The sequence below is a fragment of the Cygnus olor genome, chromosome 1 (assembly GCF_009769625.2).
Source record: "Cygnus olor isolate bCygOlo1 chromosome 1, bCygOlo1.pri.v2, whole genome shotgun sequence".
NCBI lineage: Eukaryota > Metazoa > Chordata > Aves > Anseriformes > Anatidae > Cygnus > Cygnus olor.
The window spans coordinates 75,875,461-75,899,983 of NC_049169.1; the positions used below are offsets into that span (position 1 = coordinate 75,875,461).

Consider the following 24,523-nt stretch of genomic DNA (forward strand, 5'->3'; position numbering starts at 1 on the left):
CCTTATCCTTTTCCATTTTAGGGCGTGCCTATACCTGACAATTTTGGAGTGGCTTGCCCAGCTTGTGCTGGCATTGTGATAGCATGCGAATTTGGCTGAACTGCAAGACCTGCAGGAGAAGCTAAATCAGTGCAAAAGTGAGTTTTGTGGCCTTAATAGATGCAACCCACCATGCTGTAACATCATGGCTATGTTGTTAGTGCCCCATCTAGCATCTAGTAGCATTTTCATACATGACAAGTGGCAGTCATGGAAGGGCTGCAGCAAAGATAAAAACTGTAATTGGTTGTCTTCTTCTTTGCTATACAAGTCTAATCCTAAGGAAACTGGGAATAGCAGGGGTTTTGTTTAGAACACAGTAGAGACTCACTGTCTAGTTGGAATTTAGTGCTTGCTGCCACAGAGCTGCACCTCGGGACTTTTGCTCTGTCCAGGCAGTCTTGGGATAGATGACACTCAGTTTACAGTGAGGATGACATACATACCTGCAACAGCCTAGATCAGGTAGGAGCTATGAGATGGAGGCAGGTGGTGAGTGTATACAGACCTCTCAAGAGTATTTTAGAGCTGTGCCCTAATAATCACCTATGAAGCATGGACAGTACAAAACTTTTGAGGACTGGGAACGCTGTGACAATTAGATGTCTGTATTATAAGGCCAACCACAGCACATCTCTGCCACTCTGTTAAATTTCTTATTTATGCTCAAAAGCACCAAGGCAAAAGAGCTGCTAAAAGTTCTTCATATAACCAAGAAGTGTAAGCAAAATACATGCTTTTCTCCCCAAGAATCTGCTGGGAAATAAGATTCAATTAAAATCATGAAGTTAATAAAACAAACAAAAATGCTTTAAGTAGGTTCTTGACATAAAAAGATGACTTAGGCAGGAATGATTAATTGAATGATTAGACATAAGTAACTAAAAATAGCATCTAACAGCAGGAAGAGTAGGGCCTCTTTAGTAATAGGAACTGCTGTCTGTATGGTTTACAGTGTTTTTATCACTCAAAGTTGAAACTAGCGTTGATGTGAGGTTAGAGCACGACCTACAAGTCAAAGAAGTATGAGAAAGGCATGTTTCTAACAAGATGTTTAGATTCCAAGGACTGACTCTGAAAATGAACATCAGAGGACTGTTTGCTCATTTTTTGGTAATATTTTATCAATTCTGCCTCCTTCCTCCCTGCCTTCAAAAAACAACAAAAAATTTGTGTTTTCTAACTACTTGTACCCCTCCTACAGAGTTCACTCAGAGATCAAATTTAGGTACAGAGCTGTTGGTCTGAACTGAAAGCCAACGTAAAGAGATGTCTCAAAATAGCAGTTTCATTTTTGTTATGTGTTTACTTTTTTTTTTTTTTTGGAGTGGGTGGTAGCTATTCTAGTTGTTTCAGAACATCCTACAAAACAGAGTATTGTTAAACTAAGGAAAGCAGTGGCTCCTTTTCATTTTCTGTCCATATAAAGCTGTGTTCCATATTTCCCCTTCAGTCGCACTGGAATGACTCTGGAGTGGCTTTCTGTTCAACAGTATGCACATCAAGATTTGCATCACTGTAAAGGAGGGCAGAATTTGGTCCGACACATGTTTCCTGAAGTCTGTTGAAAAAAAGAAGCATTTACTATTTTGCGGTTGTATTTAAGGGACTGATGAAGCCAGGTGCTTCTTGTCCTAATTCTATCTGAAGTTTATGAGCTAAAGCACTTAGTGTGATGGTGGAAATGCTTTCCACATTGCAGGAGCAGATTCACTGTTACTAGGAAGAATAGCACGTGCAATAAATCATGTTCACATGAAGAAAAGGCATATCATGAGCAACAGAACTGCAAGTTTCCCTCAACTGTGACCGTAAGCACACTTCAGCTTGATGTTGTTATCTCTGGTGGGAAACAATTTCAGCTTCCAAGGTCTAAAATGGCTCTGGTAAGACCTGCTTGTTGGTCAAATTTAGCAACTCTGAAAAAGGAGCACAGGAGTCTTTTCTAGTTTGAATCGAAAATGACTTAAGTTCTTAAACTGATTTTAAATTCTCTGCATTTCATACTTCTTTTTCTTGAGGCACCTGCAATGTAGTCAATGTTTGAGTTCCCAAATAGGCGATTTCTTGCTTTTGTCTCGGTGTTTAGTCTGTTCCTCTTGTACTTCTCCTTTCCTCTTTCCATCCTTTCCTCTGCCTTCTGCCATTTTTTTCTTTACTTGCCTTTTCCTACATCATTGTGGTATGTTCTTAGGTTTTCTCCTTGTTTCAGTTCGATAGACACTTTCATTTTCTTCTCAGATTCCTGATTGCTTTTTCCATTGTCCACCTTATGATTCTTCATGGCCCCACGTCTTCCTCCTTGTTCCCTTTTATTCCTCTCTTTCCATTCTCATGTCAGCTCCTTTTAGCTTTTTGTAATTTCCTCAAAACAAGTAGATTGGTACACATTTTGATTTAGTAGACCTACCACTTCCCATTTGTCATTCTGCTGCTTTGAGTAAAGCCATAATTTTGCTAGTTCTCCACATAACTGAAAATCTTCTGTGATGGCTAAGAGTTGAATTTCTAATACCTTACCAACAAAAACAAAAAAAGGCAATGACAAATACTGTTCTAAGCCATCCTTATGCAATATCAAGAAACATTTAAAAGGTATAAGAGGAGTTCTTTTCCTTTTCAGACTTCCTGGGTATAGTTGTTTTTTGTTCAGAGGACGTGCTGTATATGTTTGTTCTACCCACTATTACCTTCTTTAAATTTTGTGCACATTTGCAGGCTTAGACATATGGGCAGTTTGGTGCTGAGTGCATCCACTATGGATTGTTTCCTGCACTCTGGGAATTGCTGCTTTCCATCTTTTGGTAGTAAATTAATAAATGCCATTTTTTTCCTTATAAAATAAGTAATTGATATATCTCTCCACAGTGGTAAATTGTCATATTTTCTTACTTTCTAGCAAGCCAAGGTGTAGTATAGGAGGGTAAGGTTCATTTAGGTAAGGGGGAGCCCTCTGCAGCCGGGGAGAGGAAGAGAGGAGTTCCCCTTTCTTTGCATTTTGTAAAGAAAACATATTTTTATAATATTTTATTCATTTAAAAATATTCATGTTTATAAGCATTTGTACATTTTTTTGAAAAAGTGAGCGTGTGGGGAAGAGTGGGAGAGGAGATTTTTTTTTTTTTTCATCTTTCACTTTGTGCATAGGCAATTCTGATTTTGCCTTTGGAGGTATGAAAGAATTGATGGAACTGCAGAAATTAAATACATGAAAGTTTAGTAAGTGAAATTGGATGATACTTTTAAGCTGTTTGCTTTAAAGCAATTTGCTTGCTTTTCATAGTGCCTGCTTAACTTGTGTCCCAAGGAAGAGAAGCATTCATGCAAAGCTCCATAAAGTAAAGAAAGTTGCTTTCAGTTTCTTTTCTTTCCTGTTCATTTAAACTATAGCTTCTATAGGGCAGGGACTGCTTTTTTTTTTCCTGATGTTTAGGATCACAAAGCTTGAATATAGTGTTCTACTGTTACTCTCATAAAAGTAACTATAAAAGACCAGAGGAAAAAAAAATCAACAGGTGAACTATTTTTAATGTATCTGGAATCTGGGAAAAAAAAAAGGCAAACAAGCAAAAAAAAAACCAAAACAACAAAACCGACCTTGTATGGAAACAAAGAGTATGAGTTTTTTTCTTCTCTAAATTGAAGAAAATAATAATAGTTTTTAAAATAAGTTCTTGGAAGCACAACTTTTAAGCATAAGACTGAAACTCAGGAAGACTTTTGCAGCGTGGCTGTAGATTTAGCTATGTGGCTGAGGCTATGTAGCAACTGTTCTGTTTCCATTTCTTTAAGAAGTATCACTGGGAAATATTCACCCAACTTTGTGAAAAATAAACCTGCAGTAATGATGATATGTCTATATATGTGTTGCATTTCTGTGCAGTGTGGTAGTACTGTGCTTTGACACTCTGCATGAAGGTGGGAAGCTGTGTGTTTACTGAAGTAGCAGGATGTGTGTGGAGTAACTGAGAAATGAAAACTGATCCTATAAAAAGAGAGTACAGTTACTTTAGAAAAGTAAGTATTTGAAGATGTGTTCTGAGAAGGCACATTAATTGTAGACTGTTACAGAAAATAATAGCTGATTTCTTGTCCTATGATCTTCTTCAACATACAGTATGATTTAACAGTATGGATTGTTTTTTTTTGGGGGGGGGATGGGTGGTGTAATTTTTTTTGCCTTCTTTGTTTCTGATCAGAGTATTGTAAAAGTTATCCAGAGGGTTTTCATGTACTTTGGGCTGTGTGATAGAGTTCTCATTGTAAATGTTCTCCTTTGAATGAAAGTAAGTATCTCTGCAAGGTGGCAGGGTTTGCTTTGATAAAGATTTGTAACATTTTCTTCTAGGAAAAGCAGCACAGGCCTGTGATTAGGAAGCAGACCAGTCAGGCCTGTTGGTGAATGTCAAGGAAACTTCTACCGGTGGCCTTTCTGTGGACAGATTTTGCTCCTATGGGTATTGAAGGAAGATTGACTGCTGTGAAGGGAGGAGGCAATGCAATTGAAGTCATGATGTGACAATATGCAATATGTGGCATTTCGGCCAATATATGAGACACTAAATGACATGTTTGCAGAACCAAAAGCATTGCAGCTTAGGTTGTGTAATGAGAGCCAGCACTGCAGCAGTTAGCTCTGGGGGATGCAGGTGCTGGGAGCAACTTGTGGCACAGTATTACTAGTGGTTTTGGCAGCACTAGCTTTAGATAGCTGTGCTTAACTGTGCCTGTTTGTACCTGAGAATCCTGCCTGATTTATTTTGCTAAGTAATGAGAGTTCATTTTATGTATTTAGTAAGGACATGGCCAATCTTCATGCTAGATTTCCCTCTCCTCTTGTATTGTGTACAGAGGTGTTCCTACTGCAATTTGGTTTCGGTAACTCCTGACAAATCGTGATTTGTTGGATACATTGAACTGAATATCTTCTTCTTTCCTGCATTGAAAAGTAATTACATTGAATTGTCAGTGTTTAAAATGAGAATAAGATTTGCCTTCATATCTAGCATCTTCTATAGAGAGGTGTTATGAGTTTGACACTTGAATTTCCGTTCAAGGGTGGAACAGATTTAGGAAACTTTCCTCATCATATGTGATGCACAGGACTTCCCACCTGCTGTTGTGGATGGTAGAGCATAGTTAGCAACTGCAGATGTAAACTCAGTCTAGGAATTAGATGGTGAGTAAACAGCATTGTCAAATAGAAGCCATCTGCTGCCAACCTGACAGTGATTAAAAACTCAAGCTGTGATTTCTGATTAGAACTCCATAGCTTCCCCTGTTGACATTTTTGTGACAGTAGTGAGTGTATGAGTAGATTCCACAGCATTTAAAAATGACATGCAAGGTCAGTAAATTCAGCAGGGTTACTTACACATTGATCCAGCATATCTGGAACACGTACTTAGTCCGGATGTTGTGGTTGTTATTTAGTACTGCAGCACCTTTTGCAACAGAGGTGAGGCTGACTGTACAGTGCTGTTGGAAAGGTAGTCTTTTCCAAGACAATAGCAGGAGAGCTGAGGGTAGAGAGAACTGTTTTTAGATTATTCTGTGATATGTGATAGAGTGTATTTGGTCCCTACCTTTGTGAGACCCAAACACAGAACACAGAGAAAGGGAGGAATTCCTCAGAGATCTTTCTCCTCTGTGGGTGAGTTAATTCTCAGAGTGTGCTTGACACTTAAATATGGAGGGCTAATAATTTGGGACCTCCCTTTGGCACTTGCAAATCCCAACTTGTGTCAGGGGACAGTTTTGTATTATAATACACATGCAAACCTGTATGTTCTTATTAATCTCATAGCAAAACTCTGTTTGCTAATTAATACTTTCCACTCCCTTCTTCTGGGGTGTGAAGGGATCATTACCAGCATTTGCTAAAGAAAATGTCTTTCAAGTCTGGCTGTTAGAGTAATTGCTGCTCAGGGCCATGCAAGACTGGGTATCTTTTATCACTTTAAAAGAAGTCAGATTTGGAGGAACCATTTAACTTAGAGGTTCCTGAGCCTCAATTTCCAGGCTACAGAACTGTCACAGGCCGAAAAAAAGCCCAAAGTCTTGAGTTAGGGAATTTAATGAAATTTAATTCATTGCCAATTAACATTAACAATTGAACAGGCACTATGGGAAGCACCCCACAGCTCTCTTTTTGCCTGGTCTCTTAGAGAACAAAGTGCCTGGGGGTGCTGTTACTTCCGTCCACGCTGTCTCAGCCCCGGTGTCCTCTCATGAGCACAGCTGGAGTTGCAGGACACGTAGATAGAGGCCATGACTATGAGGAGAGGTGGGCCCAGCATGGTGGTGCTGGCAACAACCAGGCCATGCCTGAGGGCCCTTCACCAACCTCCACAGACTCCCTATGCCAACATCTTCTTCATATTTTTTTTTTTGTTAGTTTTATGCATTTAGTTTTGGATGGTGGTGTGAAGATGAGCACCATTAAAGACAGTAGGCCGTGTTGGGACCTCACTGATCCAAATGCCGTGGGATTATGTTCTTGCTCGGGTCAGTGTGCTCTTATTACTATTATGCTGGCTGCTATCATGGGAGTGTATTCTTTAGACATCCCACTAATTTTGCCATTAAATGTGAGTATTGTGACAGGAAATGAAGCAAGAGTAATCCTTCCAAGTCCCTGCAGTGAGCACAGCCCCGGCATAAGGCAGTGTGGTAGAGGGCCGTGTGGCGGCAGTACCTGGAGAGCAGGCAGGCAGAGGAAGGTCTACAGGGCTGTGCTCTTGCCAGGGCCAGTGAAAACATCTGTCCTCCCACACCGTGGCAGAGCTGCAATGAGGTTTTCTGTGATGAGCAGCCAAAGCCTTGGAGAGGACCCTGCTGCAGTGAGGAGCTTTTGACACTCAGCTGTGGTCAGCTGGGTGCTGGGAAGGCGAACATGGGAGTTCACTTTCTGTGACGTTGTTTTTACTGCTAGTTTTTTTAATCAATCTTACAGCAGGCACATGCAACAGTGTATTGACCTTTGTGATAGCTTGCAGCTGAATGTCTATGTAATCCTTTGTGTTAGCTGTGCCAAAAGGAACAGGGTAACCAGGTGTATGACATACAGAAAGCGAGACAACTATTTCAAGTTTCCAAAGTCACATGCCTTCAGACAACACATCTGTAAATTTGTGCTGCAGCAAAGAGTGCTAACAAAGCTGGAGGCAGTCTAGCATGTGGGCAGGCTCCCAGCCATGCAGGGGTTGCAGAGGGGTTTCTCAGGGAGAAGTGTGTGATGCATCAAAGGCTTTATGGTCAACTCAGATATTATACCACCCTGTTTATAGTATTCCTTCCATCAAACTGTTTTCTGACTGCACTTGAACATTGTCATAACCAAGCCATTTCTGGAAAAAGAAAATCAACCAAAGCGTACTTACAAACGAAGGAAGTGTCTTTCAACACTACTTATGAGTATTTCTTTCAATCTTCTACAGACTGCCTTTTCAAGGTGTGTCCTATGAACCGATATTCAGCCCAGAAGCAGTACTGGAAAGCCAAACAAGCCAAACAAGGAAACCATACAGAAGCAGCACTGCTGAAGAAACTTCAAGTAAGAGACATCTGTATTTGCAATCTTATCTCAATCTGCAGGCTGTAGAGTAACAATAGAATGAAAAACAATAACAAGTGCCTTGGGAACCATCATGATTGGTATTATGCCACAGTAGCAGCCTTCTCCTTTCTTAGCTCTCCTACCTCCTGACTGGCATTTATTGCCCCAGCCCTGGCTTTTGTCTTGCTTTAGGCTGTGGTTTCATTTGGACTAGGGGCTGTGCCTTCGTGCTATCAAGCTTCTGAAAGCAATAATACTTGCTTATAAAGTTAAAAATGGAGTTAATAGAATCAAGAATGGGTCCTGGTTTAAATCATGTGATTATTTTAGAACTCCTTTACAGGAGCTGGGCAGAGGGGTGGACAAAGAGGTGCTATCCATGCTTTAGTCTGGAAATTCCTCAGAGTTGCAATTGTCTTTGCTTTCAGACTAGATTATTCTTTCAAGAACTGTTTGGGCAGATTGAATGTTGCATCAAATACAAGATATGCATGTTGAGGAGCAAATCTGTCACTGAAAAAGAGCTGTCCTGATGTTATAATTGGATGCATAAGACTAAGTGAAACAATGCTATCAAATGTGGTTGCTACCGTTTCATGTCCAGTAGAGAGGTTGTTGGTACATTGTGTTAAAAAAACACAATAAGGGCACATGGTGTGTGCCTAGAGCTCTACAGAGCAATTAGAGCAAGGAGTCAAAATTTCGTTCTGTGGTTGTGTTTGACCCAGCCAGTAGTGGTTGGCCTTACTCTTGCAAAATGTGATCCACTGGTTTTGTTTTATTATACAATATATTAAATATACAATTTATGTACAAAGCATTTGTATGTAATTACAAAACAAGTAAAAATAATGCTGACAGGGAGAAGGTAACCATAGGCCCTTCTTTTTCCACTGTTGGGATGAAAATAAAGCACCTGGAACTATTTTTCTGGTTTGAAAATGTTTAAAATAGCATGCTCGGTAGGGCGTGTTAGCATGCATTTCAGGTGCGATCAATAAATTGTGAATGAGTTTCTATTTTGGGTAATAAAAACCAGAATGATGTCAGGTGATTATTGTTCAGAAAATCATGCTGTAGGAAGAGAGGGGCACTAATTTTTTCGGTAGAACAATGCTTGCAGGAGGCATTTTTAGTATGGTGCTATTTTCTTTTTACACTATCTGTTCCAGTAGCTGAATTCAGATATTAGTTTTGCAGAATTTAAAGAAATTATAATTCTTTTGCAGCATGCAGCAGAACTGGAACAAAAGCAGAATGAAAGTGAGAACAGAAAGCTGTTGGGTGAAATTGTAAAATACAGCAACGTCATACAGGTAAACCTATTAAAATACATTTGCCTTCTCTCAGAGCTGAAAAGGAAACAGTTGTTTCATTTCAAGAGTATGGTGAAAATGAAACTAACCACAGTAATCTGGATTGTCAAAGCTCGGGTAAATAGAACTTGGTAAAGTTTACAGTATTGTGTTTTTCTGTCTGATTTAAAGGCTACCAGAAGTACTACATATTCATGTTTAAATAATGTGCCAAAATCTACATTTTATGTGTAATTTTTGTTGTAGTCTAGAATCTGAATGTAAATATATATATTTTTATATATTATTGTATATATTATTTATATATTTTCAAGATTTATTTCAAAATCATACTGTAGAGGTGCTGTGCAGTTCACTTCAAATCACTGAAGTCATTTGTACTTTGTGACATATAAATGAGACAGAAGTTATGTTCTTAAGTGCAGTACAACTTCCTTGTGAAGTTCCTGAACATAAGGCTATTATTGACCCTGGCTCTGTCTGTGTAGTACATGTTGTAAAACTGATCACAGGTGTAATTCTGTCAGTCTGTTATGTAGCATCTGTTTTCCTAAACTGCAGTATACTTTGGGAACTCTCTTCTTGTTTTATTTTGTCTTTGCTTATGTATGTTATGAAAAATCACTGTGGTATGAAATCCCGTGCCTGCTCTTTGACTGAGGGAGGAAAAGGAAAAGCTATGCTAATTTTTTAAATTGTTTTTTGTTCACAGCTACTGCACATAAAAAGTAACAAATACCTCACAGTCAATAAGAGATTGCCAGCTCTACTAGAGAAGAATGCTATGCGGGTGTCTCTGGATGCTGCAGGGAATGAGGGGTCCTGGTTCTATATACAGCCATTCTGGAAACTGAGGAGTGAAGGTGACAATGTGCGTGGAAATACTGAATGTATAAGAGGGAGAAGGCAGAAAATTTCCAGAGAATGCATGGTTTCTTTGCTACTGGCATAAATTGTTCAGGAAACAAACAAACAAAAAAACAGTACTTTGGACTATTAGCTTTTAGATCTAACTGGAAGTTTTACCAAACTATATGGTCTGGAATCTGAAGTGTTACCACATTCATTTGAGCCTCTGCTGACCTGTGTTTGGGCAGTTTTGCGAAGTCCACCTGTTATATGCTGGTTTACATTAGAGGAAAAACATTGGTATATTTTTGTTTTTCATTTTTTCTTTATTTAAGAGCCTTTAGTGTCTAATTAAACTCTCAAATTTTAGGCAAAATTTTGTGAAAAAGTCAGCAGAGTGTCTCTAGAAGATACACAGGTTCCTTTAAATCTATCCCCTCTCAACACAAGAGTGGCTTCTGTGACTAAAATTGGTTTTTGATTGTCAGGTGGGTATTTTCTAGGTAGGTTTCAGTGGGAGTACTGTGTATTGGTAAGAGGAAGAAAGCACAGGAGAGCTCTTTGCTACAGGTCTGAGATCTGCACCTTGAGGTCAAAACTCAGTTCTTCATTCAGTCAGCTGTGGCTTGTTTAAGGGCCCACTGTGGAAAATTCAGATCCACCTCTGAGAAGGCTACATGGTGGACTTGTATGGTTTTATTCTGGGGACCCGGCTGGGAATGTTTGGCCACCCTCCCTTGTGAAGTACTAAGTGAAAGAGCCCTCACAGAATCACGGGCAGGAATGCCTGTTTTCTCATGTATTTTCTTTCTCTCGTTAACTTTGTGGTTACCCAGCTCTTGGGATGCTGTCCAGGATGAGTGTGGTTGCTTGCAGTTCCTTTTGGCAATATGTTGTGAGGAGGGGAAGGATTGTATTCCCAGCTAATGGTCAGAATCCACTGAAGTCATAGTCTTTCCCTGTTACATGTAGCAATCAGAAGGGTATGTGAAAACCTCTCACTTTTCCCCAAGCCAGTTCCAGAGAAAAGGAGCAAGCATGAATAGACCTGTGGGCGCCTCTGCATGATCTTTCAGCTAGGCAAGAGAAGTATTGTGGATCAAACATTAAGCTGATATTCCTTTCCCTCTTTGGAAAGAAAAGAAGTGACTTACTGCTTTAAGGTTTTGGCTTAATTTCTTAGAATACCATAAATTCAGCATCTTCTTAATTTTTCATGCCTGGGAAATAAGTGCATGTCATGCTTTCCAGAGTGAAGACCTGGGGTTCTCATAGTGTGACCTGCAAAGCCATCGCAAGCCCTTACACTTAGAGCAGAATGATCAAAATGAGGTCTTAAAAGTCATCCTCAGTGTTGTAGAGTTTTGATTTAATTTGACACCAATGTGGACACATAAGAAATGTGAGGGTTTGGAAGCAGTTTTGCTGGACTGGAAAGTTTACATATCACTGTAGCATCACACTCCACAGATGGATCTCTTCTGACCTCTCTCCTATTTTGTTCCCTATGAGGCCATATTTAGCAGTATCTGTATTAAAAAGGCGGCCTGGGAAACTGTCAGATTTTCTCTTAACTTAATAGCCTCTTTTGGAAACTGCCTGCTGCTCATTTTCTGTCACCAGATGTGTTCCCTTTCAGAGCTGGGAGCTCTCAATTATATTTTAAATGGGGAAGTCTCGAGACCCAGGTTTTTCTTCCTCTTTCTAGGCCCAAATAGATCTTGATAATTTTATTTGCAAACTTCCACTGCTAAACACTAGACTTCAGTAGCTTTCTCAAAAGCGGTCTGACAGGTTTCCACTCTTTCAACAGACTCATAAACCAGGCGGGTGCTGTTCAGGGGGACAGGAGTAGCAAGCGATGTGAGAGGTCTTTCATTTGTCCCTCGCAGGCCAAGAGAGGCTCCAGCCTTGTACCCACCCCTTCCCTCTCAGTTGCTCACAGAGGTGCCCGTTAAAAGACTGGTTTCTGGAGGACACACATAATGAAGCACCTGATACCTCATAAGCTGGTGTCACTTTACCCAGCCACTAGGTTAGCTTTTAAAGTGTTTAGATTTTATTTATTTGTTACAGTTTTCTTCTTTCTCAGCACAGGGAATTAGCTTGGTATATCAGGCCTTTACTCTGTTTAGGAATTTTTCTCTCTCCTTTTTTTTTCTTTCCCTTCTATTTTCAATTTCTGTGCTATAAAACGAAATTTCGCTGAGAAAATAAATTTTAGAAAGTTTTTACAGAATCTGTCTCTAGAATGGTAGAAGTGAGTATTGAGTGCTTGGGTGACTGCTACTGTGTCAGAGAACCCAGGCAAGGTAGGTCCAAAAGAAAATGAAGTGGTTTTGTCTGGGGGAAACTATGATATAGGAAGTCATGTGAGTGACTTTTCTGGTAAGTCATTGTGGCTGTGTAGCTTTGTGCAGTGTTTTAAAAATTATTTTTCTGAAAAAGAAAAAGCTTAGCTTCTACAGCAACTGGTTAGTTATGCAAATAATGAAAAATATTGCCAAAATTTTACAGTAATTGGCATAACTCTGCAACGTTTTTTGCATATCTCAGTTCTCCTTCAGTGGGAGATATGACTGATTAAGGTCAGAGCTGGTTCCAGTTAGGCTGAAAAGCAAAATTTGCACTGATAGCAGGATTAGCTTTGTGTGGAATTCATTTTTGCTTGTCTGCCATTTTAGTTGTTTGAAAACTTGATCTTACAGCATGACAAGGGAATTGTTGGTCTCAAACTTTGGGAATGGCCAGCCATCCATGAGAAAATTCTGCTAATTCTCCCAGTCTTTGATATGTGTCAACAGTATGATTGGCAGATGTGCTTATAACACAAAAGTGATGAAGATGGAGCAGCAGAGCCTTCAGTGTGCCTGGTAACCTACTTGGATAATTAGTCAAAACTGAAATCAATGCTCCTGCATCTTAACAGCTAATACAGCCTCTGGTGACGGGTAGTCATTGTGCTGTACCATCACTGTACTAGAGTATTCGGTCCGACTTCTTGGTTACAGGGTGGGTGTAGCTGTTAGGTGGATTTACTGAATTTATATGCAATCATAGAATTGCTCTAAGTGATGCCAGACCTGATACCCCATCTAGAAGCCAAAGCAGTGGGTTTTGGATGTGGCTCTTCCTAGTTTCAGTGTGGCCTCACCGCCAAGTCACAGGCAACTAGGGTTAAATAAATTTAGAAGAACGCTGCTGCATCCAAGACTGAAGGACCTTGAAGGTTTATCTTGAGTTCAAAAGCTGAATGCTTGTTGGTTTCAATATGAAATTTCATCATTCTCTGGAATTTTATTATCTAGACCAGAAAAAACAAGAGTTCTGTCAAATGAATTGGGAATTAAATTCTCAAGAGCTGTGTGTCAGATACACACAGGGTTTCATTTGGGAAGGATTTTTTAAGGATTTCATTTGTATGTGTGAGGAAAGAGTCCAGGCAACCAGTCAAGCTATTAGCTGACCGCTGGTTTGCAACATGCTATGGTTGGCTGTGCCTATGGGTATCTAAGGAAAAGAAGAAAGAGCTGGTGTTAATTTTAATTTTTCAGAGCAAAATTTTGGGAATGTGTTGCGTTCTCTTCAATAATCTCCACAAAGAATAATTCTACAGGCAGAAATGTGGGCATGTGTGCACATGAGTGTGCTCTGTCTCCATTGCCTTGGGCATGCAGGGACATTATTTGCAGTCAGAAATGAACTGGGTGGGGTATTTGTGCATGGGTATTGGATGGGAGGAATTCAAAAGAGCAGACTTGCAGCTTGCCAAAAGCTTCCACACGTAAGAAAAAAGGATTCCCTCTTCACTTTGCTTTCATTTTCTATATTGCTAGTGGAGGGTGCACAGGAAACAAGCACTCTTAAAGTATCTCTGTCCCTTCCTTCCCTACCGCTAATGGAGGTTAGAAACAAGCAGAAAAAGAAGAAGGTAGAAGAACATGGGATATCTCATTGCTTCCATGGCAACTGACAGAGCTGGCCAGCATTGAGGGCAGGTTACTGATGTGGACTTGAAGCAGGTTAGGAGATTGAGACAGAAACTATGACCGCTCAGAGCAGTTTCTTCTGTGGAGAAGAGTAGCTGTGTAGTTCTCCTTTCCACTGGTTGCCTCCATGATAACCACAGGAAGCATTAAAAGATATCTTCCCCTTCGTCTCTTTTTATTTACTTATTTTTAAATAGGATGCTCAATGATGTGTTCTCTCACTGTTATTATTGTCCAGGTGTACTTTCAATAATTTTGAAGTCCTGATTCCACTTTGTAAGATGCAAGCCTGATTTTTTTTGATTAATGAATTGTCTGGTCTTAACTTCTTAAAACGGTCTGTAAGTAATGTCTGTGTGAAGCATGGCATGCCGGAATGTATTGTATAAGTAAGGTTCTGTAAACGCACCTTGTCATCGTTTTTTTTGGTTCTGTTAGTGAACTTTTCTCATTACTTGGACCAAATAGGATTGTTACATGTAGTCTGAGCATGATGACACTGTCTTTTGCTACTGTTTATTTTAGCTGTGTTTGTAAAGAACAGGCAACCTTCTGTTTCACCCCTGCAATAAGTGGACCAAATTCATCTGCACTGAAGTTACATAAGTCTGGATTGGGCTCTGCTTTTTTCGTAGGAAATGTGTTGATCAATGCAGAAAACATTTTTGTTGACTTGTGTTCCAAAAAAGCATGGCTTCTGCAGCATTTCATATAGCAAAAATCACATTTAGCCACTTCTTGTCTTTGTGTGTGTGTGCACTTAAAATTGCTGGGAACAACATAAGCAAATCAGGACCAATGCCAACCAATCTGTGTATATTGATTTTTTTTCCCCCTCCTAGGTGTGAACTGTATTCTCCATGTGCACGTCTCAAGCACTTTTTAGGTCAGAGACATTTTCATATATTTCTTCTCCTTGTCTATATAACTAAATAATTCCAATGGCATGGGAATTTGCTTGCAAGGAGTCTAGGACTTCATCTTGTGGAGTGCAGATTTCTCAGCTGCTGTATCCGGTACCTGTGCTGAGCACCAAACATCGTTTAGGGAGTAACAGGAAAGGAGATAGAGTGTGTTCATCTCTCTCTGAATTTCCAGTGGTCTATGTTCCTTACTAGTTTGCAGTTCTGTAGTCTGAATCAGAGAACTCCTGAGCCTGTCCTGACATTTGCCAGAAGATGGCACACAAAGTGAGGAGTCATTGGGTAAAAAAACCTTTTCAAAGGCAATTTCTTAAGGCTTTTGTGAAATGAAAGACATTGATGGAAGAGGCTGGCTGACAGCAACAGAGGGAAAACAATCCTGCTGTCTGACTACAGATTATTTTCTAAGTTTTCTCTGCATTTTGGCTGGCAGTATATATGGGATAAAGAGTACTTAATGCAAATTGTAGATTAACGGATCTGCTCCTGGAATTCATAGGTTCACGTATCTATTTCATGGTCTTGAGTTTCTGCTGAACTGGGTGACATGCTTACTGAGAATGCAAGGACTCATTAGTGTCAAGTTTCAAACCAAGCAATTGCAGAGGCACGCATGAACAGAACTGGCCAATAAAGAGATTCCATGTGTGTGTGAATTGCCTGCAGATAAGTTAACCAAGTGCCATTCTTAGAGCATGCATTCAAGTCATTTTTAAAAATGTAACGTTACTTCATTTTATTGGATAGATAGGATTATATTGGATACATAGGTCAAAATTACATTTTGTTTCTGACTTCCAGGTTGTTGTGGGAGATAAAGTTGTACTGATGCCAGTCAATGCAGGGCAACCTCTGCATGCTAGCAACATTGAACTTCTAGATAACCCTGGCTGCAAAGAGGTGAGTTCATTGGGGGAGAGGTTATTATCAATCTGAGACATATTATGCCCTGTGGTAACCAGAACCCCAGCGTAGGCTAGGTACCAGTATTAAACATTGGTTCCAGCTTGGCCTCAAAAAAACAAGATGAAATGTACTTATTCTTGGCACAATTTTTCCTGGCTCTGAGAGCTTCGTGAGGTTTGTATGAGTTTCTGAAATGCTCACTGGTATGAGCAAGAGTAAGTCCTCTTCCAGCAGCTATTTAGGTTGTCTTTGGGTGATTGTAAATAGACAGAATAGCATTTTGCCCACTGAATCTTCTGCAACATCACCATCATTATGAAGTATTGAGAGCTTCAGGATCCGTGTTTGGTACTGTACATGTCTGTAACTAAGCCATGTTCCTGCTACCCTGGGAGTGGTGTGTTCTTGTAGAAGAATAGAATGCTTTTAAAAAAACAAAACAAAACAAAAACAAACCCAACCAACCCTTTTAATTCTCCGATTGTGTTTTTTCTCAAAGGTAAATGCTGTCAACTGTAACACAAGCTGGAAAATAACTTTGTTCATGAAGTTCAGTAGTTACCGAGATGATGTACTGAAAGGAGTAAGTATAATATATTTTTTGTTATTATTTTTGAATTTCAGAAATCATACCTTATTTGACTGTATAGAAACATTAGTTCTATAGTAAATAAAAGAAGAAATGAGAACTTCATGGAACCATCAAAGATCCCTTACTACTGCCCTACACCAGCCAGAGTACTTTTCCTTTATGTTACTATCTTACCCAGTGGATCGTGTCTGGATTGTGCAAGCTTCCAGCCTCTTCCCCCTTCCAGAGACAACTGAGGATCCTTGAGAAACGATGAAGTTGAAGCCCAGAATGACAAGTGCTCTGTACAGAATAGCTGTGATGTTTCAGTTTAGGCCAAGATGCTAAAAGCAGGTATAACAAGGTACAGAAGGGAGTGAAGTACGAAAATGACAATAGCTGTAATAAGACAATGTAGCTTTATAAGCTGATGGATTGCACATCTTTGTGCCTCCAAATCACTTACATTTTCATTTGGAATAAATAAATTTCATTTGTTCTCGCTTGTACCTTAATAAGTCATTAACAGCTGGCTATTTTTGGTAGGTATTGAGGGTATCACTAGGTTTTGAGGAAGAATTTGAAAGGGTGTATCTGTGTAGACCTATTTGGGCATAGTGCTTCAAGCTCTGGGGAGATGCAGAAGGAAACAAAAATGACGCCTATGGAATAAATAGAGAGGACATATCAGTTTTGGTTGCAGAGAAAAAAAAAGATGAAAAGATAATATTAGCGAAGAGCGAAGCAATAGCAGCTTTAGGATATAGGAGCAAATAGAATAAAGGGGATAATTGTGAGTACCTTACATCTGCTCTGTAGGAAAGGAAGGGCCATGGCAAACATCTACGTGAGGGGCAAGATGAAGCAAGAAATTCTTGCTGCATTTTTTTGAGAAGATGAGGCTGGGACAGGAACTGAATATGAGTTGAGAAGGGAGAAAGTGCTGTGGAGTAGTGTGAGTTTGAGAGAACCTGGATGTCCAGGACCAGGAGAGACAGAGGTTCAAAAATGGGAGTCTGACTTGTGACAGGGAAGCCTGAGAAGAGGATGGAGTTGGGGAATGAGTCGTGTGGAAAGTCTGAGAGGATGAAGGAAGGTGACAGAGGAGGCTTTGAGATTTCTTGAGCCTACCAAAGCATATGATACTAATGCCCATGTCAGAACAGGTCTAGTGAGGGTTAGTGAGGTTTGGCTCTCTAGTATAAAATGCATTAGAGGAACAATGAAAGGAACTATGAACTATGGCTATGACATATAGTTGTACTGTGCCTTCACAGAAAGCTGGTTTCCCTAAATATCGCTAAAGATAGATCATAAATGAAAAACACATTTAGTAAAGTTATCTAAAATTAAAAATCACCTTTGGGTTAACTGTTATATGCTATTTGTTATAGTGCTCTGAATCAAGTTTTATTTTCACAAAAGCACATGGATGTCACGCAGGAGTGAATTTTACTGCATTTTATACTAGATTTCCAGACTCAGTGCCGAGGTTATATATTCTGCACTTGGTACCTGCTCCAGCAACAGGAAACTAATAAATGTTTTCTTCACATTAACTATGATGACATCACTGAAGCTAGTACAGATATAGAGGATGAGTCCAGCAGCTTTCCATACCACTTAATAATGCTTCTTTTTCATATTACTTTAGGGAGATGTTGTTAGGTTGTTTCATGCAGAACAAGAGAAGTTTCTGACCTGTGACGAATATGAGAAGAAACAACATATTTTCCTTCGTACTACATTACGTCAGTCAGCTACCTCTGCAACAAGTTCTAAGGCACTGTGGGAAATAGAGGTATTTTTTTGCTTTTTATAAATATTTTAGTACATGCAGGCCAGGGTTCAGTAAAAAATACTTAACCACAACATAAATCATTCATAGCCTCTTGATATCATCATACACCTCCCCGTATCTATTACTATTTTATGAAGTATGTGTAGGGTGAACACTGAAGAGATGCTTTATTGCTGTGAGCGTGTGGAGAGAGGATGTCTTCTTACTATGTTTAGCTGTACTGAAATGACGAAGGGTCAAATTCAGATCTGACGTAAATGGTGCAATTTTTCAAAGCCAATAGAATGACGTTCACGTATCCTGAGTTCTGAGTGTTTATATTTGAGTTCGTGTGCAATATAGAAAATTGAAATTGATAATGACTGACAACAAGTCTCATAAACATGAATGAGTCTATTCTTCTGCAGCAGGGCACATCAACATCTGTTTAGTTAGGCTGAATAAAAGTTGTCTTTGAATGGGAGTGATTTTCAGGTGATTAGCAGATAAATTATTGTTTAACTGAGGAACATTGGAAACTGGTATGTCTCGAGCTCTTGCCATTATAGTAATGTAACTCCTGTGTCCAAAAGTTCTTAGGTGTTGAACTAACTTTGTGCATTTAAAACAAAGAGCTCCTCACTTAGGCAAATGGTAAGTTTTGCCTTCATTTTTTAGTAAGAACTATATTAAATATGCAGAATATATTGTACTTGTAGTTATTTTAGATTACTTGACCCCTTACAAGAGACAGGGACTGGTAGATTTGATGATAGCAAATGACCTACAGGTCAGTCAAATTTTTAAAGAAGTAACTTGGGATATTTAAATTGATATGGAGATATTTAATCACTTGAAACAAAAATTATCAGAAATCCCCAGTGTTGTCAAAAATGGAGCTGGTGTAAACGGTGAAACACTGTAAGAGAGTTGGTGTTCTGCTTTTAAGTATTACTTTAGTTATTTAAAGCAAAATTTGGCTCATCATGTTTGCAGTAAGTAGATGAAAGAAAATATGGAAAGTAAGACGAGTCATTTTTCTGGCACCTAGTGAAAAATAAATGTAATGAGTTGTTATTGATGGTGGGCTTAGTGTGAACACAGAACTCCTTTTTGTGTTAGGCTGTTTGTAATTATGTAGTTTACGTATTTTTATTCGGAATGAGCTGTAAGAAATGAGTGATCTAAGTATGATCTTGAGAAGCACGATTAAAAATCTGTACTTCTTCTTATAGGTTGTCCATCATGACCCTTGCCGGGGAGGGGCAGGGCAGTGGAATAGCTTGTTTAGATTTAAGCACTTGGCAACTGGAAACTACTTAGCTGCAGAGGTAAGAATGTCAATTAAACAAGGGATTGTCCTACTAATTCAGAACCACTGAATAGGTCCAGAACCACTAGTAGTTCCACAATGTAGGTCTCTGAAAAGATCCCACACAAGGTCTGAATGTGGACAACAGGATGTGCAGTGCTGCGTCACTCTTTATTGCTGTATTCAAGGGTTGCAAGGACAATTTTCTGAGCTACAGTACACTGGTAGGTGAGTTCAAGACAACATCTAACCTTAATTTCAACTGTGCTGTTGAATCTACTGTTTGTTGTCAGGGCACTAAGGCAGTCATCACTGTTACATACACATTTATGTTTAAAATCCTTGGATTCATTTCTTTCTCTGCTCTTGTTTGCCCTTGATTTTTGGAGTGGTGTTGTGATCGCTCAACTATTCTTCTTTGCTGGCTCAGACAACCATGTAGAAATTAAAGCTTTTAAGAGTGGAACTGAATGTAATCATTGACCTTGATCAGAGAAGTGCAGACACTAGAGCAGACACTCTAAACTACTCTAATTCAGTCATCATTGGTTTTTTTCTTGCAGGCTCTAGACTTCTTGAAAAAATGTTTCTGTAGTACCAATCTCACTGTGTTGGTCTCTTCAAGCCAGCATGTGGCCCAAGGCATCTTTGTGATCCGTAGAAACTAGGGAAGAATGAACCTGTCCTGTGTTGATGTCATGACTTTTGGTGTCATGCTAATGTGCTGTGATTAGAGCAGATTCATGGGTTCTGCAGTTGCACACTGGACCTGAAACTGCAAAAGTTTGAAGAAACTTTTGCCCCTTTTGAGGAAATAGGAGGTCCAGGAGGAGGAGGAGGAGATCTTCCAGATTTTCTGATTATTATTTGGTACTTTATGTAAAGCCAAAATAGTGTTGTGACTCCCCAGAAGAGCAACGTAATATAATATTTTTTAGGACACATATTTGTCCTTAAAAATAAGTAAGGCTTTTGACAGGCTGGAAGAGAGCAGATAGTACTAAGTTTATGAGATGGGAGAGCCTTGGATTTTTATGTGGTTGCAAGAAGCCATGAACTTCTAAAGTTGTATCTAATCCATATTAAGTCTGGTCTATATTCAAGCTGTGTCAGTGGAATTAAAAGTATTTTTTTCTACTGATTTATGCAAGTGTGTGCAGGATTGTCTCTGACTTACGCTTGCAAACATGAGTGTAAAAATTTAAAACTACAAGAGCAAGTTGTAAATCACGGTATATTAGGGAACCCCTCAAAAAAGGGCTTCTTCTACCTGGATTGAGTTAAATTTGGAGCAGTGCAACTTCTGTGTGTAGACAAGTCCTTCATATTCCCAGAGTGCTGCTTTCACTTTCCAGCTCCTGTCACAGCCTGCATTTATTTCAGAGTCAGAGCAAACAGCGGCTATTGAGCCTTTAATTACTTATAATTATTTCAAAGCCAGTATCAAAACATAAACAATGGAGCACCAGGACAGATGCTTACGGTGTTTTCCATCTAAGACTGAATGTAATTTGGATCGTTTCATTGGTTTTGGTAGTCACTCACAGTGTAAGTTAAAAATTTAATGATCTCACTCTGTCCGAGTGAGCGAAGAGTATCCTCCCTTTAAAGGCAGTGGGCCAGCATGCCTTTACAGCTCTGCCTTGCGCTGCTGCCTTCATACTGCAGCAATATTCTGGCTTGGCTGAAGCCAGCTTGCTTTATTGTGCATTTAATACTGGTTAATTATAGCAAATTTTCACGTAGCAACTAGTACTCCCGGTTCCGTTTTTTTACTCTGCTTACAGTAAGAGATGCTCCTACTAGAAAGATTTTATTCAGACTAGCTAGTCTGGTGTAGAGTCAGAAAAGGCACTTTGTTCTCTACTGTGCCCTCTCAGCGCTCAAGCACGCTGACTGGTGGGTTTCCTTTTCCTATACCATATCTACTCAGGGATTTTCAGGAGAAAAATCTTGAGGTGAAGAGCTGTTGCACTTCACTGAATGCAGAACCTAAGCCTAGGACCTCTCTACCTCTGGAAAGGAAATCCGCATCAGGAAGACTTGTAAAGTGGAGAGTACAATTGGTGCAGTAGAGTGAGAACTGGAAAATCATTTGGGCTGAACAGAGGTGAAATGCTGTGCCTGGAGAGCAGCATTAGTTACTCTATCTGTGAAGTGTAAAATACCTGCTGGTGGAGATATTAAAGGTAATGCTGTAATAAAAACCTGTGAACTGTATTTTACACAGTTCACATGTCAGGCACAACGCACCACCTAGACATCCATGTCAAAGATTTACGAAGAGGCAGGCAGACACCAAATGTGCATGAGCTAACTTTAAATCATTTGGGCAAAGCTTACTGAACACTTATCTGTACTCTTGCAGCACAGCATGATTATTAATGGCATGGATTATCAACAGCGTCACACATTGCCATGACTTGATTTTGTTTAAGCTTCCATGATAAAGATATCTAGAGTGAAATAATAAGTACAAACAAGTAAACAAAACTCATGAATTTTTTAAGTATTCTGCTGTTGGCTAATGATAAAATTTGTGCTACAGTTTGAGCTATTGTAAATCAGGATTTATCACCTTTTTATAACCAGCATTTCCTTACCTCATCTTTCTATAAACCAGGTTGATGTGTACTGCAGAATTCTGCAGCAGAATCTTGAATGGGTCAAGTCTCAGACAATGAGCAGAAGTGTCTGTCACCTGGGATTTTCCTTTGGCTCCTCTGAAGTTAGGCTTGTACCTTATGTCTGTAGTGCTGTGCCTTCCCTTCTTTAAGTCTTTCTGTACCAGATTTAACTGATCAGCTTGATTTGTGGCTCAGTGGGTCTGACCCATGTAATGAAAGGATGTCACTGCAGCTTGTTAAGGCTAGGGGATAATCTGGGGACTAAGAAAGACCAAGATGCTTGCTGCAGCAATTCAGAAATTTCCAACTAATAAACTTAAAGGTGTTTCAATATTACAGTAACTAGTTTAAAAGAAAATAAATTTTGAGGCATTATTGCTGTTCACTGAACAAAACACGTGAGTGCTTGTAAACGTAATTCTTATAAACTTGAAAGAAAGAAGTGAGGATGTGCAAGTCCTAAACTACAGATTCCTAAGAATCATAGTCAGTCACCCAGCTTTAGGTACCTTTGATACCTCTGACTTCTGATGCAGTCTCAACTCATACCTTTATTCCTCTTTCCCCATGGCATTACTTAGGATGATTTTCATTAATACACTTTGAAATTTCATAAGACCCATTAATACCATAAAGCAACCTAGACCCTACTACTGTGGCTGTAGCTGAGTCACTCTGAAGGACCCCTGCTAAAGGAGACCCAGTGGTAGGCATTTGCTAATGGCACGTAGCCGCATTGTCATTCCACTACTATTATGTACAGCCTTTGACATGCTCTGACACATCAGATGCATGTATGCTCTCAGCCTGTTATTTAAGACGTGGGATGGCTATGCTGAAGGAAGTGTTTCATGTTTTGTGGTAAGACTTTGGACATCTGGAATCTAGCAGGTGGCAATGTCTCCTCTCTTTCTGGTGTTTGGAAGTCTGAAACCACTGGCTCAGACATTCCCAAAACATTGAAATCATAAAAAGGCGGAACCAAATATTCAGCTGAAAAATTAGAGAAGTTCTCCTCTGCTTGTTCTTTGGAGACAGTGGGAGTTCTGCTGTTAACGTCAGAAGGGCTTGATTTCACCCAAAAGAGTTGAGCCAGATCCTTAGCAGGAGATTTAGACGCTAAGCCACCAGCTAAGATCCAGGCTGCCGAGTTTATTTTTCATCTTCACAAAGTCAGTGGTCTTTTAGAAGAAAGTCTATAGAAAATTCTTTTTTTAGCCCTGGTTACAACAAAATGACCCAAGTTATTTTGAAGTTTTATATTTATAAAGAGCGACTGTACTGTTAGGTGAAAATTGAATGTTTCAAAATAACGAAGACTTTCCCAAAATTTTTAACATGCATGTACCACGTGTAGAATGTACCCAAATCAGTCTGCATGTGTGTGGCAATGAGCTGTAATTTGCTTGAACAGCCTTTCAAATTCTGCAGGTTGGGACCACACAGCTGTGCCTTTCTCACGACCACACCTAACCTTTTCAATATTCTAATCGCCTGGATAAAAGTCTCTTTGAACTGAATGCCAGCTTACTGATTGTGCTAAACCAGAACATGCACCTTTAATATTGTTCTCCATGTGTGCAACAGCTCCAGTTCTATCATTTCTAAACTGGATAAGCTATACCATAACTATTAACACTTACTGTGTGCAGATGTTAAACAGAAATGCGTGTGTCCATGCATACACGCACACACAAGAAATGCATAAATGGGTAAGTGTAATTTTATGTTTAACTTCTTTGGTGAGATGGATGTTGCTAAAATAATCATGAAATACATGTGTAAGTATCAAATCACATGTTAATCTCAGATATTCCAGCAGATAATGGAAAAAACCGCTGTACATTGCTTGTGGAACATGGTGAACATATACATAATCATAGACAATGCAGAACTTGTAAGGAAAAATCTGTGATAATTCTTTTTTACTTAGCTGGATAGACCAAGACTAGGCTAATATACCATATAACATATTAGATACCTTGGCAAGATACGGCAGTGAATCTGATGAGGTAATTGTCTTTAACATGAGATCAATTATGTTATACTAAAGGAATTAAGATGATGCAGATAAGGTGGCAGCCTTAATGTTTACCTTTTATCATTGTATAAAATTGTGGCCATAAACAAGTGTTTAAATTATTACTGTGTCTTCCAAGAAGGTGCATACAGTACTGGTGTTTGGAGCACGTTGCTATAACGTTGAGCTGTCTCAGCTAACTCTTTGTAAAATGTAATCTGTACCCTGAAGTTCTTACAGATGAAAGAGAGAAGACTGAGAACAGACTGGCCACTGTGATAGGTTGAAGCAATAAGCTCAGAGGTAATGGGCAGAACCAAACAAACTTTTCCTGACTTGCAGTGTGGTTCAGTTGCTAAACCAAATTGTTGCTCATACAAAGAACCTCATTCAGAAAACCTCTCAGGAGTAGCCTTGTCTTTGAAGTTAGTGGAATATGAGCATTTATGTGCTCAAGTGTCAAGGGTCTCTCAGACACTGATGAGGTGGGTTTGGCTTTTCTCTGGAAGTTTTCAGCTGTGCAGCCACTCCTGTGACTTCTTTGAACGCTATAGAGCTGAAGCCTCAGTGAAACTTTTAACTTTTGCATGTGAATACACTTCCTAACAGCTTGTATAGGATAATGGGTCTGGC

The 24,523-nt window shown here is 39.4% G+C and overlaps 1 protein-coding gene across 5 annotated transcripts in view; it reads left to right on the top strand.

Moving 5' to 3' along the window:
- Positions 1-24,523, top strand: part of ITPR2 (inositol 1,4,5-trisphosphate receptor type 2) — a 268,838-nt gene that overhangs the window by 33,666 nt on the left and 210,649 nt on the right. For all 5 annotated transcript variants that reach the window (XR_005816274.1, XM_040545169.1, XM_040545170.1 and 2 more), the window contains exons 3-9: positions 7,479-7,594; positions 8,827-8,913; positions 9,626-9,784; positions 15,476-15,574; positions 16,080-16,163; positions 17,806-17,952; positions 19,167-19,262. Coding sequence is in view for 4 of the 5 variants with exons in the window: in XM_040545169.1 (XP_040401103.1) it covers positions 7,479-7,594; positions 8,827-8,913; positions 9,626-9,784; positions 15,476-15,574; positions 16,080-16,163; positions 17,806-17,952; positions 19,167-19,262 (788 nt within the window). In the remaining variant the exon portion in view is untranslated. The remainder of the gene's footprint in view (positions 1-7,478; positions 7,595-8,826; positions 8,914-9,625; positions 9,785-15,475; positions 15,575-16,079; positions 16,164-17,805; positions 17,953-19,166; positions 19,263-24,523) is intronic.